The following is a 16,049-nucleotide window of genomic DNA, read 5'->3' on the forward strand; positions in this document are numbered from 1 at the left end:
ACCCTGAAAGTGGTGATATGTAGAAAGTGATCACGTGGCTCTGACATGATGCAAGTCGTCGGCTGCTCGAGCTTCCGACTTCATTCAACCTGAGAAGGGCTCCTTCAAAACTCATAACCTTGCAACAAGCCCGGCTAATCACAAAATACCTGCATATATATGCTGTTTTATCCCCATACTTTTCTTGCTAGAGCTTGCTTTATCAATTGAGCAATAATGGCGCTTTTACGACCCTCCGCTCCGTCCCTGTCGCGGCCTAGCATTCGCGACCTCTCAAGCTTCCTCCTCTCTCCACAAACCTACCAAGCACGTTGTGCGTCCCGTGTTACTCAGCGGCACATACCATCTCCATCTATTTCTTCAACCTATGCCACCTTGCGCAAGTTCTCCAGCGAGCCTCGCCTTCATGCCATCACGAGAAGCAGAAGCACAAAGCCAAAATCGCACGATCGCGGCCCGCCCTCGACGGAGGATACACAGACCGATTTCGGATTGTTAGACGTATTGGGCAACACGCCTGCCCCAAGCACGAGTATAGATGCGTGCTTATGGGATGGATTTCATTTGAATAGTGGAGTGAAGATCGTGGGTGGCAGCGGAGTGTTACTTGTTGCCGGAGAAGCTTTCTCGTGGAAGCCTTGGGAAGCGGGAACAGGAGATCGGAAGTTAAGAACAGTGAACGAGAAGGGGCAGTTTGAAGTTGAGGATGAGGCATGGGGGCTGCTAGAATTGGTGTGGCCGAAGCCTGGTATGTTGTTTCTCGGGTCCTGTTTGAAGTGGATGGTGTGCTGATATATGGCTCAGACCTCTTGATTCTGGGACTAGGAAAGGACATGAGGCCTTTAAGCCCGAAAACGAGACAGTATATTAATAGCTTGGGCATAAGGATTGATATCCAGGATACGAGAAACGCTGCTGCACAATTCAACCTCCTTGCCACGGAACGAGGTGTGGGGAATATTGCTGCAGCACTTGTACCCATAGGCTGGAGAGAAGGAGTAGGTATTGAATAATGAGCATCTTAAAGGAGGCACCAGTAATATTAGAACCCAGATGGCAGAAGCAGGATTTTAAGGTGACCTTTCGAGAGAAGGGGGATTAAGTAAGGGGTTCTGGCCCGGAAATCTACAGGTGAGTCGACTTTCGACACAAGTTTTCCCAGAAACACAAATGCCCATCTTTATGAATATAAGCAGCACAGTAGATCTGACTTGTTGACGGGACAAAATAGCCATTGGGGTAGCATCTCATGGTGCCATTTGAGCATCAATAAGGGCCCCATTGCCACACGAGAACCTTGCATGAAGTAATATTCTAGAACCGCTGCCGCTAAAATACTAAATGGTCGGCGAGTGCTACAAAGCCATTAAAACAACCCTTTTTCTGGCTATTACCTCGTCCAAGTTATTAGCAGTTAGCGGACTCCATTTCCATTGCTGGGGGCTATTTTGTCTCCAAATACATATACATCTACATATCATCACTTCTTTCCCAGCTAGTTCTTGCTCTGTGCAATTCTCTATTTATGCCACGAATAGTTTCAGTTTGTTCTTGTGTAAGCTAGAGAAAGCTATCGAGGTGCCTGTTCGATTCCTCGAGATACCCCATTTTCCGCGATCTTTCAGCAATATTTCCTATCATTCCACCTGATTTAATCTTCTTCAAAAACATCCTTCACAAAGGTGCATCACAAAGGTGCATCACAAAGGTACTTCAGAAAGTTGATCTAACAACAGGCGTCCCGCGAGTCGTCCGAATCCCCGTTTCACTGCAATTCCAACCAAATCCACACATAGTTCTATGTCCATTTAATCTTTCTGCCCCCAAATCTCGTCATGCTGTAAGATCCAGTTGCTTCGTCTTCGTCTTCATTTTCGTCTTCGTCCTGGTCCATGTCCATATCATCAAAAAATCTAGGCATGCTGTCTGGAGTAGCAAGTCCCTTGGTCCTCTTAGTTCGTGGGGTGATGGTGAGCGCGCCTTCATCTCGCTGGACTTTTCTCCTGCGCACGCATGGGCTATATTCTTCATCATCATCAGATTGCTCATATTGCCGCTTCGCCCTGGGGAGTCCTGGATTGTTCGCTGACTTGCTTGACCGACGGATTTCCTTCTGCTCGCGGGGAACAATGCTTGGAATTTTGCTTTTCAGAACAACCATAACATTTGTGCCGGGATGGTTTTTATTTTGAAACGCCCTTATTTGTTCCAATTCTGGCTCGGGAGCATCGTCTTCTATCTCGGGATCATAACTTTCGGTCGCATAGTTGGGGTACGTCAGGTAACCCCGTTTATCTCTTACTGGGTCTACAAAACCCAACGTTTTGCATACTGTCAGCGAAAATTTGATGCCAGTCACAAGTTCCATTATATGCTGGAACTTCTGACATTCCTCGCATGCTGGACGTGGTATTAATATTTCCGCCTCTTTTCTGGATTTTAGTTCATGGAGCTTGTATAACTTTCGAACGTCCAACTTCTCGCCCAGTCTCCTCGTCAGGAGACCACAGGCGAAGGCCATCATAAGTTTGGTCTCCACATGACTCGCAAAAGATGTCCCTATCGGCTTTTTATGGAATTTGTCGAACCCATCTCCTCTGAAACTATGACCGTGGTTGGTAGCGAACTCCATGACTTTTGCCGTCCAAATAGAAGAGTCTATAAGCCTTGGATGTGCTTCTGCACACTCCGTAAATCCCGAGAACGACAGAAGCAGCGGATATTGCTCGCCTGGTCTTCGCAAGAAACCGAGAACTTTTCGCATGGTATAATTTCTGGTGCTTTTGAATGTCTCTATTGGCGCCACTACCATCACTGACTTTTGAGCCTTGACAATATAGTATTTGTCAATGCCTTCTTGATTTCCTGTTGGCGCTTTGACGGCCGATTCCTTCACTCGAAACAAATTGGCTATTGCCGTTGCGCTGTTTTTTAATCGCTCTAACTCATCACCCTCGAAGCCTTGATCTGCGATGTAGTCCTCAACATCGGCTTCACTAGAAATCTTGCTAAGGCTTTCCAAGATCTTCAGGAATTCCTGACGTGTCGGGAGGTTTTGTTTGGCTGCTGCACGGGAAGTGCTCTTCTTGCCTTTTCTCACTCGTGTAATCCTCGTGCGAGTAGTCACGACGGTCTTCACAAGTGGTCTATCTGAGTCAGATGACTCGTCGATGATAATAACGTCCGATGGAGTTGCAGCTTGTTTTGCATGGCGCTTCTTCATCCTGGGAGCCATCTCGTACTTGAATCGCTGATTTAGTGAGGATCTTTTTGGTTGGGCTCAGCGTCTCTTTTGAAAAGTGAGCTGGTTCCGAAAACTGTTATTGTAAGCTAGTGTGCAGAAGTCTGTGTAGAAGTTCGTGGAGATGATTGAGATGCTTTGCGTGGGTGAAACATAAAAGTGAAGGTGTTTGTGGGAGCTCAATTATGTGGATTTGAAGCTTCAGAGTGAAGGGTGATACAGAGAGTGAAGAGTATGGGAACTGAAAGTGAAGTCTGATTGAGCCACTTCTTAGAAGAACAGTGTTTGAATGATAGAGCAAGGCTTGAAGCGCAGAATAGAGAGGGGTAAATCAAGATGGATGTCACTTACTTGCCTGTGGTTGTGGGTTGTAGTGGTTGTAGTCGTGGTAGTTGTGGTTGTGGTTGTGGTTGTGGTTGTAATTGTAGTTGTAGTCGTAGTTGTGGTTCTTGTAGTTGAGGCGGCTAATACAGGCAGGCTAGATCTAAGTGAATAGTGCGTTGTAGCTCTCGAAGTTGAGAAGATCTGTTGTCAGTTGCCTGTGATTGCAGTTTTGGCTCTGGCTGAGGTTGTGGTTGCGGGAGGTGTAGAGTTTAGGAAGCTCTGATCTGTAGGAGTAGTTCTTGTAGCTGTCAAAAGAGAGGAGAAGTGCAAGTAGTCTAGTCCTCGTGGATAGTTGCTTCTAGCCTCGAAGTTGAGAAGATATGTCAGTTGCCTATGATTGTGGTTTTGGCTATGGCCGTGATTGTGGTTGCGGGAGGTGGTAGTGTTATGGAGCTCTGATCTGAGGTGGTAAAGTGTAGGAAGCTCTGATCTGTAGGAGTAGTTCTTGTAGCTATCAAAACAGAGGAGAAGTGCAAGTAGTCTAGACCTCTTGAATGGTTGCTTGTAGCTATCGAAGCGAAGAAGATGTAATGGGACTAATAGTCTCTCAAGTGGATAGAGGATCGTGGTACCGTTTAAGTAAGGATGATATTGCAAATAATCTTCGTCTGATATATGCCAGCAAAGGTGAAGTGTCTGGTCAACACTACCCCATTAACATATATCAAGAATTTGGTGTGTAAATGACAGTCCTGACGAGATATCCGCTACCTCTGAGGAGTATATATGTGGTAGTAGCCACGGCTTTGAACGAGTTTATTGTCAATATTGTCTTCCAGATCACAGCTTTTAAATTTCCCCAGCACCATCTTGGCAATCTTCTTGGTGCTCGAGAGCAAATGCATCGTCCTCCTCAAGATGTCCTTCTCTTTCCGACTGGCCTGGAGTGAGCTAACACTCGGCCTGGATGCCAGCCTTTTAGGTTCCAATAGCACTAGCTTCCTGGGAACCCTTGGTCAATAAGGAATGATGTAGGCTTGGTGTATCATTTTGGCGAGGAGTGTCCCGCCCCCCTATTTCCTCCCTTCAGCAAAATGATATCAGAATCTGCTCGACAGCTGGCCGTATCAGATTACTTTAAGATGCTCTCCCCTCGCGACAGGTATCAATCTTCTAGGTTATCGCATCGGAATGTCACGAGCATTCTAGGGTCACCTCACGGAGTTAAATGGGTGATGGGGCCCTGGAAGGATCGCCGTAGTCGTCGCGGCGATATCTGCGATGGGTCTGGAAATTATATTGAAACATTAGAAAGGGCAGTCACCTATTATCATCAGCCAATGTAGAGAGCTCTTTAGGGTCTATTCTACTTCTCATCAATGTACACGCTGACTGGGCGTGACCCTGTTTTTGTGTTCATTTTGAATCTCGTTACAATAACCGCTTATTGAGCCATTTCCTGTCACGTACTGCCGAGGAACCCGTACATACAGTTTCGAAGGAATATTGGTATAACCAGCGACTTTTTAACGCCATTCATTGTATTCATTTCCTGAGTATCACTATGAGCCCACCCTGTATGACTACCTTGATCCATCCGCAACAAATTATGATATCGAAAGCTCAGCTAAGAAGCACCAAAATAACAGAATCTCCTCTCAAGAACCTATAGGTAACTGTTAGCGGCCGTCTTGGAATGCGCTGCATTGTTCGGTAGAGTGGAGGTCCAAGAACTCAGAATGGAAAATAGGAAAGCAGGAGTTTCGCTTACATCTTGCTGATAAAACGATCCTTATTGACCGGTCTACCCTTCTTCCCTGAGCTCGTCCTTGGTGTCTCTGTCCACATCTCCTTCACATTCTCCAACACCATATTGCAATGCCTATCGAATGCTTTGACGCGTGCAAGCAGCTTTCTGTTGTTTCGGCATGAAATGAGGACCTGTGTGTGGGATCGTACGGCGGTCTGAAGGATGGACAGAGGGCCAGAGGTAAACTCATGCTCTTCGAGCTGGGCGATCTCGAACTCGCTTTTCCAAGGTCAGCATATAAATTTCGTAGCGGTGGGGAACGCGATATGACGTACGTGAGCTCGTTGCGCGGCTTTGCCAGGAGTTCGCTATAATATATTAGCTTTGATACTGGTAATTTTTGGTTCCCGAACATACGTGATCTTTGCGTCCGCCATGATGTGGTTATTTTGGACGATGGTATTTGCTTGGATGCATCGTGAAGCTGTCGTTAGAAAGATATCGCGATATAACCTAAACGGGAATGGTGCATTCATTTAGCCCGAAAATCAAACCCGAGGTCAATGGAAATTCGCGGTAACTCGTACCCCGAGTTTTATGATGTAGCGAGTTGTTACTCCGCATTCTTTTAATACCCATCCATTTTCTTTGCCATTTTCTTTGGCATCTTCTTTTCTCAATGTTCACGAGGTCATTCTGCAGTAGAGCTGGAACGGCGGTGCGCTGTAGCTCAAGTCGTGCAGCGATGCCTTTAAGAGCAAAGGTCACAAACCCTGCTTTTGCGGGCAAGGCACAGGTATGGAAGCTGTTGAAGGGTTTGAGGATCTGTATTAATCAGAGAACTTCAGATGGCTACAGCCTCCGGCCAAGAATCATCATCGAAACCGAAGTCAAAGGAAGAAGTGCAAATCATCAAGGAGCTGCCAGGGGACGACAAGGAAGATGTGCTCTTTGATACCTTATTCGGCCTCCGAACGATCGAACTCAATCGGCCGAAGAAGCTGCACTCCCTAAATGGCTCCATGGTTCGGAAGATTGTCCCCAGATTACAAGAATGGGCAAAGTCAGATATGGCGAATGTGATTGTCATCAAAGGCGCAGGTCCAAAGGCATTTTGCGCCGGTGGAGACGTCACAGCTCTCGCCGAGGACAATAAGGCAAATGGAGAAGCGGGCCAACAAAGGTCGGCCGACTATTTCGCACTCGAATACAAGCTCGATCATCTAATTGCAACATATTCGAAACCTTATGTCGCATTTATGGATGGTATCACAATGGGCGGAGGAGTTGGATTGAGTATACACGCCCCATTTCGAATAGCTACAGAGAGGACCCTTTTTGCCATGCCGGAAACAACGATCGGATTTTTCCCAGATGTTGGAGCTTCGTTCTTTTTACCTCGGATGCCCGGAGCTGTTGGCACATATCTCGCTTTGACGAGTGAGAAACTGAAGGGGGTCAACGTATTTTATGCTGGTGTTGCAACACACTACATTCACTCGACTTCCTTGCCTGCCCTTGAACGCCGCCTGGCTGAACTCAGATTCAGAGACTATCTATCGCTTGATGAACGGTTGAATCTCATCGATTCCACTATTGAAGAATTCTGTACTGGGTTACCATATGATGAACCCATGCTTATCAGTGGCGAACTGCGGAATGCTATTGATCGCTGTTTTAGCAAGAACAGCGTTCCTGAGATAATTGCCGCATTGGAAGCCGAGGAAGGCGAAACGAAAGAATGGGCAGAAAACACCCTTGCCACATTGCACAAACGATCCCCTACGAGTGTTTATGTGACGCTCCGGCAAATGCGCCTGGGTCGAAATTGGTCAATTGCAGAAACATTTCAACGGGAGCACCAGATCGCGGCCAAGTTCATGCGCCATCCTGATTTCACCGAGGGAGTACATGCCCTGCTGATTCGGAAAGATGGGAAACCCCAATGGCAGCCTGCTTCACTCGAAGCCGTCAAGCCGGGGGATAACATCGCGGATCCATTTTTCAAGGTCGAGGGATCACAGCGGCTACGCTTGTTGAACAACGAAGACTTCCGTGAGTATCCTTCCAGACGGTTTGGCATGCCACAGGAGGATGACGTCCGAAGGCTTATAAGCCAAGGACCATGGAGCCAGAAGGGAGTAGTGGACTACTTTGTGAGGCAGAGACATGGGAAGCAAGGAGTGAAGGAAGTGGTTCAGGAGATCGTGAAGAGAAAAACAAAGAAAGAAGCTGGACACCTTCTCTGGATTGAAGGCCCTACTCCAGAGTTGTAGATGAAGCGGATTCGAGACACGGTGAATCATCTTGGGTTGTAAGATATGTTTACATAAGACCGAAACTCGATGTCGGATAATACAGCGAGTAGGTTGATTACGCACGGAGTATAGTCGCATGGGAAATCCGTCAAATCATTGTATAGGAAGTAAAAGGAGTGAACCATCATGTGATTCGGGTGTCCTCCTGTATCAGCCTAAAGGTTGCTGAGTCATGTGAAACGCGGGATATTTCTGCGCGCGGTAGGTAAAACATATAAAAGGGAAGCCGTGCCCCGCCCTTTTAAATACCTATTTTTCCTGGATGTCATTTTTCTTCAAGTTGGTGTGCTGGCTTTGATCTCTCACTTGCTAAGGCAGAGGTTCATATTGGTGCCTGAGGGATCACAATTTAAGCGACCGCCCGCCCTGAAAACATCGTTGCCCTTGGTTGCAGATAGAGGCCTTACCGCTTCCCTTTATTCCTGAGGCAGAAAGGATTATCCTCGCTTAAACTGTGCTAAACTCAAAGAGCACTAGTCGCCGCCAGCTCTAGCCTCTGGGTGCCCTGTTCAAAGCATTGGATACCATCGCGAGTACCTTACCTTACTACCTCGCCGATGTTCGAGCTCCGGAACGTACTTCTACAGGTGCATATGAAATTATACATACAGGAACTTCAGTCCGGACCGCGAATTATTTAAACCCTCTTTCTCCCCTACATACGAGCTCGAGTCTGGAAATACTTCTTCTTTCGTTTTCTTACTCGTTAACTTTAGACTTCAGCTCGCGATTCACGACCGTTCAACGTACGCGTCGCGAGGGACGCGCGAGAAATACTAGCCACCACAATTCCTTCGATCCGACTCATGACACTTATACCTCACTCAATGACTCCTCTATCACTTCTATAACAAGTGTCCACGGGGTCTGCTGAGCGATTGAGGTCTTTCAAACCAGGTGTTGCGGCCCGGAAACGCTCGCGATGTCGTCTCAGGGCGTTGGACAATCGCCCCATCCACAATCGCAAGAACCTCCGGCGAAGGCCAACGATGGCAGCGACGAGGATGGGGTCTCAATTAGACCAATGAGGCGTATGTCATGGGAATGAAAGCTTAAATTGGGGACCACTACTGACCGCGTTTTGCTTTGCAGTCAAAGTTCTCTACACCTTCGACGATCAAAACAAGACCAATTGTCTGGCTCGGGGACAGGATGTTCTTCAGATAAAAACTGTCGCCTTGGACGAAACCACGACTATAGGTATAATTGAATTGAAGACTTGTATCGAAGCTGTCGTTCAGTGCAGTCCCGAGATTGTCGCAAGACTTGGCCAGGAAGATTATACCGTCTATGCGTACGATTACTCTGAATACGATACCCCTCTCGTAGGACAGGGCATGCTTTCACGGACTCTGGCGGCTTCTTCTCTGACTCAGGACGCTACCGCTCATCAATTTCAAAAGCTCATTACGGGGCGCGTCTGCAAAAACGTCCTTGGGATTTTCAATAATGGCGTTAAGGAAACATTGGAGGTCAAGTTGCGGCTGCTGCCTGTTCCAGTGGTAATGCAGGGCGAATACCTTAATGCGATAGAAAAGTATAGAGAGTTGAACAAGCCAACTCCAATAGGCTTCGATCCTAATGAATGGGCATCATTGATGGCTGGAAAAATTGGAGGCCCTATTCCCAATGCTTCCAATCAGCGAGGCGGCATGAACATGGAGGTGGTCAATCAACTTCTCAGCCCTCAGTTGCAACAGCAGCAACAAATTTCTATAGACCAATTCGGCCAAGCCACAAATGCTGAGAATTCCGGAAACGAAAGCCACGAAGGAACAACGAAAAACGGCAGAGCGAAGACATCCCGCCCGTCCTCAAGGGCTTCTGTCAAGAGATCGAGACCAAAGGGGCGCCAACAGAAGACTGCTGCAGCAAGTGGAAACACGTCTGGATATGAAGAAGGCACAGATGGAGATGACAGCGTAGCGCCAAGGAAGAGGGCGAAGATCACCAAGGCGGACTGGAATAGCAAATCCTCGTTTGGCCCTTCAACAGACTCACTTCGAGTCGCTGCGAGCACTGCAGGCTCTCTGCGGGTTTTTCGGCCTATAGCCATGAGCCCGGCACCTAACGCGGTGACAGATTTGCAGGAAGCCCCACGCGCTCCAACACCAGTGCCCAACTCGTCCAAGCAACACCTGGCTCGGGGTCGTGCGCCCTCCAAGAGTGGCCTTCGCCGAGAGTCATTTACATTTCAGAATGAGCAACCCCGACAACACGTCTCTCCATACCCTCCTCTCGAGCCTGTTGTAGGAACAGAGGACCAAGTCAGGTACTCGATTGAATCAGCAGGCCCGTCCCCGGAGCGTAACGTCAGTCCCGGCGAGACACCTCCAGATATTGGCTCGTCTCCACCAGTGATGAGGACCTGTTCACCCATGAGGTCTAGTCCACCTTGCCCCTCCAGTCCTATTTTGCCTCAAATGCCCAGAACCGATTCGGGATTTATGAGTGGTTCCATCGACGAACTTTTCGGGGAAGATGATGCGACGATGCGTCCTGTCGAGGATGAAGATGTTGAGGTAGCTGCTAAACATAAGCGGCGCCGTACTCCTCGACCTCCACCCGGGAAGATCCACCATGGATTTGTTATCGAAGAAGAGATACCTGGTCCTATGGAGCTGTTGCCCACCAGAGTACCCCCCTTTAGGCAACTCAAGCCCAAGCCTGCGCCCAAGGCACCAAAATCTCGGACAGGCAGTGTAATGTCTGAAGATGGACAGCAAAGCCTTCCTCCTCTGAAGTCCGACAGCCTGCCACCATCTCGTCGCCGGACACCAAGCCGCCCAGATTCCGACCTCGCGGTGGCACAATCTAAGGAAGGCTCTCAACCGTCTTTGCCTGAACCTCAACAAGCAGTTGCCCATTATCCGGGTCTTCCACCCTCAACTCAATCTACCCAACCTCCACCTCCTGCGGCGCAGCCCCAGTCTCGTCCTGGATCCAGAATGATGGTGCGGACTGCATCAATGGGCTCGCTTACTCTCCCTACTGTTCCTGCAAGCGATCCTGTCCTACCATCATCAGGCCTTCAGCGATCCCAGACATCCTCTGAGGCCCCTCACCCAGTGACCGAGGCTCCTATGCCCACACAAGTGGATATCCCTGTGCAGGCGCCAACTCTTATGTCAATGCCCAATGAGCACAATAATGTACCTTACAGTCGTACGGTAAACGCCAAGAAGGTCGCAATCAGACAAAAACTAGAGCAAGCAATTGCTAATGGTGAGATGCCTCCATTCTGCAGCAACTGTGGGGCCATAGAAACCCCGACATGGCGTAAAGCATGGTCGCAGGAGCATCAGGGAGCCCCGGGATATTACGAATATTCCGATGAGCCTGGCCGGGTCACTGCCATTGTCATACGAGGACGTGATAGTGATGGGAGCCCCACTTCCTATCAACTCATCAAGAAATTCCTGGGTCCCAACGAATCTCAAAGTGATTGGAACGAATTTCTACTCTGCAATCGTGAGTTGTTCCTATAAATTTTCATGTAGCGATCATACTGACATTATTAGCGTGCGGCATTTGGATGTCGAAATATAAAAGTCAACGGCCGGAAGAAAAGTGGGAAAGCAATAAGAACAAGGCGGACAGGAATGGAGAGAAGAAGCGTCCTTCCTACCGTCAACCAAGGTCGAAGAAGTCGAACGGCGGCAATGCTCATCCTACCTCTGAAGGAAATTTCCCTCCATCAGATGCCTACTTCCCTCCTTCAGAAGTCTGTTATCCTATCTCTGAGATTCCTGGACAGGGCGTGTCAACTCCTGAAACGACCGACGCAACGCAGCAGCACGATCTCCAGATCCAAAGAGTTGAAATCCCCCCCAACCGCCAACGATCTACCAGTGCTCGTCCGATGAAACGATTACATGCAATGACATCGGACGCTGCTCCCGCAGCACTGAGGCAGGCTATTCAATCAAGTCCGGCAAGATGGGCAGGAACTCGTCACAGCCCTATCGAGGTTGACGAGGAGCTTGGATCTACTAGACGTCTCTTGTTTCCCTCGCCGAGGAAAGACGGATCACCGAAAATCTTGGGGGAGGTAGCAAGTAATACTACTACAGACCATTGCTCGCCCAAAGAAACCGGCGGCAAAGAGAATTGTCCGCCTGCGTTGGATGAAGACGCCGATCCCGAGATTCTCAAGCTCTTCGAGGAAGAAATAACTCGGCCAACGACACCAGTTCAGAAATCGGTAGCGCCAAATCCGTTCAAGACACCGACTCGACCAACCCCAAATCATAGGCCGATTACTCGGAGCGTGTCGAGGTCTATGCGGTCTGAAAAATCGCCCAATCAACTACTTTTGTTGTCTCAGCAGACACCGTCACGAACACCTACCAGTGCGCGTCGTCGATCGCCTCGTAACCATCAAATTGCCTTCGAGTCACCGTTCACCGCCACCCTCAACCAGCTAATGTCCGAGGCCAACAATCACACATCGCCCCCACGTCATTGTAGTTTCGAACTAGATTTCGGAAACCTTCCTGATTTGCCTCTTCTAGGCGACCCTAATCAACAGGGCGACCAAGGACAGGTAAATTTCAGTCTTGAGGACTTCTTCTCGACTGGTGTGCCAATGCCGAGCTCGCCGTCGAAAGTGTTCCATCTTTATGAGGATCCAATGACGATGGCGAATGTGGATTGGAGTGAGTTTAACAATTTTGATGCTAATATGCTGGAGAAAGGAAGCAAGGATAATGAGGGTGATAAAAAAATCGAGGATAAGAAGGAGCACGGGTCTGGGGAGGAGCCCGGAGAGCCAACACAGCCGAAGGAAAGCTCCGAGGAGCAACAGCACAGCTGATGAATTATGAAAGTGTTTTACGACTGTCAATTACATAGCGTGGTGTTATGGATTTGTCTGGATACCATGGTTGGGCATAAGCACATGGAGTATTGATTAGCATATTTTAGGTGGAAATCAGAGCATTGCACAGCAAAGCTTATAATTGAGTGCCAATGAGCAGTCAAAAAAAATTCATAGCTAGTAATCTTTGGACTTCGTGATAAGACCTGGTGAGACTTTGCAGTCGCGATATCATTCCCATTGTATCCGGTCAAGAGCATTCCCAATTCCTTGATCATAACAGTCACCTATCCCACCCATATCATTCAAATGCCAATACCAGCGACAAACTAACATAATACAATCATTTCTAATTCTCCCAGAATGCTGAGAGCCCAGTCCTTATCCCATTCTCGCGGCATTCTCTTATCACTCCGTGTAAAAGATCTCCTTGTACCGATGCGTCGCATCCACAACCGCATTCACCGCCGCATAATCTATGCCACGCATCAGCCGCCGCCAACCATCATCCCCTTCACTTCGCATGTCGATAGAATAACAGAACAGAAAACAGAATTTTGGAGCAGGGCAGGAGGGGGAGGAGGGGGAGGACGCACCGAGATTAGTACCCATATCCGTCGCCATCAACACCTTGACCGTCAGATCCTGGTTCACCTTCCCAACGATCTCGACTGCGTTTCCGGGCTTGAGATGAGAATCCTATTCCTCGCGCGCGCGCGGGCGGTGGTTAGCTGAGCAACGTCGCGGCTGGGTAAGATGGGGGGTAAAAACCCGATTCAGTAGCACGGTAACGACGCCTTCAGAGTCTATAAGTGCGGTGTCGCCGCGCGTCTGGGTCACTTTCCCAGTGATGATCACGGTCTTGCCGGTGAAGGCATCGAGGTATTGGGAGGTGATGCGCGGGGTGGAGATTTGTTCTGCCATTTTTTACGCCCCTGTCTCTTCTTTCTTCCTTACGGAAAAGGATTGCTTGCGATAGGATGAGGGATTGGGACGAGGGGATGTTGATGCGGATCTGGAGACGCGTTTGGATATGTTGAGGCTTGATCTGGTCTGGATGAGCGCGCGTGTCGTTGAAAATCAGGGTTAAGGGAGACGCGATTTCTCCGCATCGCGAAGGCACGTGTTGTTCGGATGGCGGTTAGTGACGCTTCTGCAACTCTGCCGTAGGTAGGGGCCTGGTGCCCGTCGTAAAGTCGCGTTTTCTTCGGAATTTTTTAACTTTTTTATGATGATTCTTTCTTTTCTCAATAGGTTATAGTATTATGCATCATTGGTATGCGGGTAGGCTTTAAGGTTTAAGTCAACCCCATATCTGGTTTGAAACCCATCCATTCAAATGCAGAATGATATCACGTGAAATTACCTCTAAGGCAGGGGAAACGTAAGGTACTTTGTACCTGTACTTAGGTACTTAGGTACTTACTTTAGACCCTTTACCCCGGTAACCCCTCTCAAACCCCCTGTTGGTGTTGATCATATCGTATCCCGACCAACCTCTCATCTTTCCAGAAGATCTACGGTAGGCCATGATCAAATTGATCAAATTGATCAGATCTCAAGAGTCCTCTGGAATCTTGACCCTCTCTGTGGTGTAGTCTAATGTACCTACCTGCCTTTCAAAGCCCAAGTAATATTATTCAATTGACGCTTGGAGTCGAGGGCTATCTGTTTTGATGAATGCGTTGGACAGGGAGGTAAGTAGTGAGTACCTATAAGCCAAAATGCATATCCCTTAAACCGGAGAAGGTAACCAGCTGGTTTTTGAGCGAACCACAAATAACCCTACCAGTACAGTAGTTCTGTAACAGTACTAAGGCCATTCAAAGCTCCAAGTTTAACCGCTGAATACAGGGCGCATCCACATCGAACTCTCATATTATTTGCCACAAAAGACAATGAACCAGTTCATGCTATGATGCCATGGCTTCGACGCGCGACCAGAGGATTGGCTAGCAATGCTACATGGGAACTCCCATTCCTCCATAGCCGCCGATCCTGGGGTTCGCTGCCAGGTACATGTACATACTGGAGGCTAAAGTATAACGCTGACGGACCCGGGAAATTCCCCGTAGCCAATGGCATGCAATAAATGCCATGAGACAGACGGAGAAACAGCTCCTGCACGAAGGATTGCGATTGTGGAGCCTTGAGGGTAAGAGTGGATAGCCCGATAAGAAATCTGATTGTTTGGTCGTATATGGTTCCCTTCGTATAGTGGAGCGGGCCGGACAGCACTGGAGCTTCAGTATTCAGGATTCAGGGAATTTTGTATACAGAGAGAGGGATGGAGAATACTCCGTAGCGTGGTGAGAAGGGCCAACTCAAGAGTCTAGAGTTCCCCAACAACACTTAACAGAGAGAAGGCCGATGCCATGCGACGTCGTCGGTGTCAATGTTGTCGATCTCGCCCGTAGGCTTGATAAGCTGATTGGAAACTTGGCAGGTTTGCTCTGTAAAGGACGGAGGGAACTCCGCCAGTCCGGTCTGGCACCGACATACCTTGGAATATCTAACTTACTCATATATGACGTTGGGCGGAGACATCTCCGAGCTCTCATCTCAACAGCAACAAACACGAGCAGAACCAGCTGCGTGCCATTGGCGTATCTTCTTGTCGATCAATAAAGGCACTCCATGAGATACACAGAGATATCAGGATGAAAAAGGGAAACGAGCAAAATGGAAAGTGGGATAGAGAAAAGGATGAAAGTAAACATAGATAAATAAAATCAAAATCTTGAAAGTAACCTAGGGGGGGACCCTCTCTTCCCTCTGATTGGCCAGCCCTCGCCGCATGGGAATTCGCAAAATGCCATCCCCGCGCAACGATGGAGAAGTTTGGACTCTATCGGGAAATCAGGAAAACAGGACATCAGACCAAAGAAAGGGGAAACGCCACGCACGATGAGGAATAAGCCGCATTTTGTGTGGAACTGCCCTCCACCACCAACCCATGCCGTCCTTTGCCCGGATCAAGAAAGGTACAGACAGAACAGTGGATTTATAAGAATCGTTGCAGGGGGATGAATGGGTGATCGGGAACGTAGGGGAACCGGATCAAGCACAACGCGGTCGAATAAGCTTCCCATATCATATCTCCAGAGGGCGCTTGCTCCATAAGCATTGGATCAGGGTTGCTTCACCGGGTTGATAGCCAGAATAGAGACGGTTGACCATGCAACGTCCGGGCCATCCTGGTGCTCCCTTCGGTGGATACCCAGACACACCTATGCGCTCTCATCTGCTCGACTCCCCCAGGCGTGGTGTGCGTCATTGTTGACCCCACTCGACGAGGCAATCGAGAGGGGCATGTTGGAGTGATGTTCAGTCGCATACATATACACATATATATCTATGCACATACAAGTCTCCACATGCATTTCTCTTCGAAAACAGGAGCAAGGAACCCAATTGAGAGTATGTGAAACAGATAGCGGTAGCAGCTCGAACTTCCGCCCTTTCCTTCCTACCTAAGCTCCTGCCGAAGGAACATCCAACAACGTTCGGCATTCAACATTCAACGCCAACCACCAGCTTCCCCAACTTCTATGATACTCAGCCAGAACTTTACGACCCTGAAGCACCGATCTTAAT

General features: G+C 48.6%; 6 protein-coding genes across 6 annotated transcripts; 3 read left to right on the forward strand and 3 right to left on the reverse strand.

Annotated features, from left to right (window-relative positions):
* Window positions 1-97: 97 nt before the first annotated feature.
* M430DRAFT_143800 (hypothetical protein) lies at window positions 98-1,206 on the forward strand. Its single transcript, XM_024862847.1, has 2 exons — window positions 98-748; window positions 805-1,206. The coding sequence occupies exons 1-2, from the start codon at window positions 217-219 to the stop codon at window positions 1,011-1,013; spliced, it is 741 nt and encodes a 246-aa protein (XP_024719125.1). The 5' UTR covers window positions 98-216; the 3' UTR covers window positions 1,014-1,206.
* A 592-nt stretch (window positions 1,207-1,798) lies between these two features.
* Window positions 1,799-3,235, reverse strand: M430DRAFT_60284 (hypothetical protein; the record flags this gene model as incomplete). Its single annotated transcript, XM_024868850.1, has 1 exon — window positions 1,799-3,235. The coding sequence occupies one exon, from the start codon at window positions 3,233-3,235 to the stop codon at window positions 1,799-1,801; it is 1,437 nt and encodes a 478-aa protein (XP_024719126.1).
* Window positions 3,236-5,188: 1,953 nt separating this feature from the next.
* M430DRAFT_52316 (hypothetical protein) lies at window positions 5,189-5,752 on the reverse strand (the record flags this gene model as incomplete). Its single annotated transcript, XM_024868292.1, has 4 exons — window positions 5,189-5,231; window positions 5,337-5,594; window positions 5,651-5,683; window positions 5,733-5,752. 4 exons carry the CDS (start codon window positions 5,750-5,752, stop codon window positions 5,189-5,191), a joined length of 354 nt encoding a protein of 117 aa, XP_024719127.1.
* Window positions 5,753-6,060: 308 nt separating this feature from the next.
* M430DRAFT_52317 (hypothetical protein) lies at window positions 6,061-7,591 on the forward strand (the record flags this gene model as incomplete). Its single annotated transcript, XM_024868293.1, has 2 exons — window positions 6,061-6,111; window positions 6,164-7,591. 2 exons carry the CDS (start codon window positions 6,061-6,063, stop codon window positions 7,589-7,591), a joined length of 1,479 nt encoding a protein of 492 aa, XP_024719128.1.
* A 716-nt stretch (window positions 7,592-8,307) lies between these two features.
* Window positions 8,308-12,632, forward strand: M430DRAFT_265503 (hypothetical protein). The gene is made up of 3 exons (XM_024865417.1): window positions 8,308-8,664; window positions 8,726-11,104; window positions 11,155-12,632. The coding sequence occupies exons 1-3, from the start codon at window positions 8,556-8,558 to the stop codon at window positions 12,447-12,449; spliced, it is 3,783 nt and encodes a 1,260-aa protein (XP_024719129.1). The 5' UTR covers window positions 8,308-8,555; the 3' UTR covers window positions 12,450-12,632.
* A 228-nt stretch (window positions 12,633-12,860) lies between these two features.
* Window positions 12,861-13,376, reverse strand: M430DRAFT_105547 (hypothetical protein; the record flags this gene model as incomplete). Its single annotated transcript, XM_024861014.1, has 3 exons — window positions 12,861-12,928; window positions 13,049-13,151; window positions 13,224-13,376. 3 exons carry the CDS (start codon window positions 13,374-13,376, stop codon window positions 12,861-12,863), a joined length of 324 nt encoding a protein of 107 aa, XP_024719130.1.
* Between the last annotated feature and the right edge of the window lie 2,673 nt (window positions 13,377-16,049).

The sequence above is a fragment of the Amorphotheca resinae genome (genome assembly GCF_003019875.1).
Source record: "Amorphotheca resinae ATCC 22711 unplaced genomic scaffold M430scaffold_9, whole genome shotgun sequence".
In the NCBI taxonomy this organism is placed as follows: domain Eukaryota; kingdom Fungi; phylum Ascomycota; class Leotiomycetes; order Helotiales; family Amorphothecaceae; genus Amorphotheca; species Amorphotheca resinae.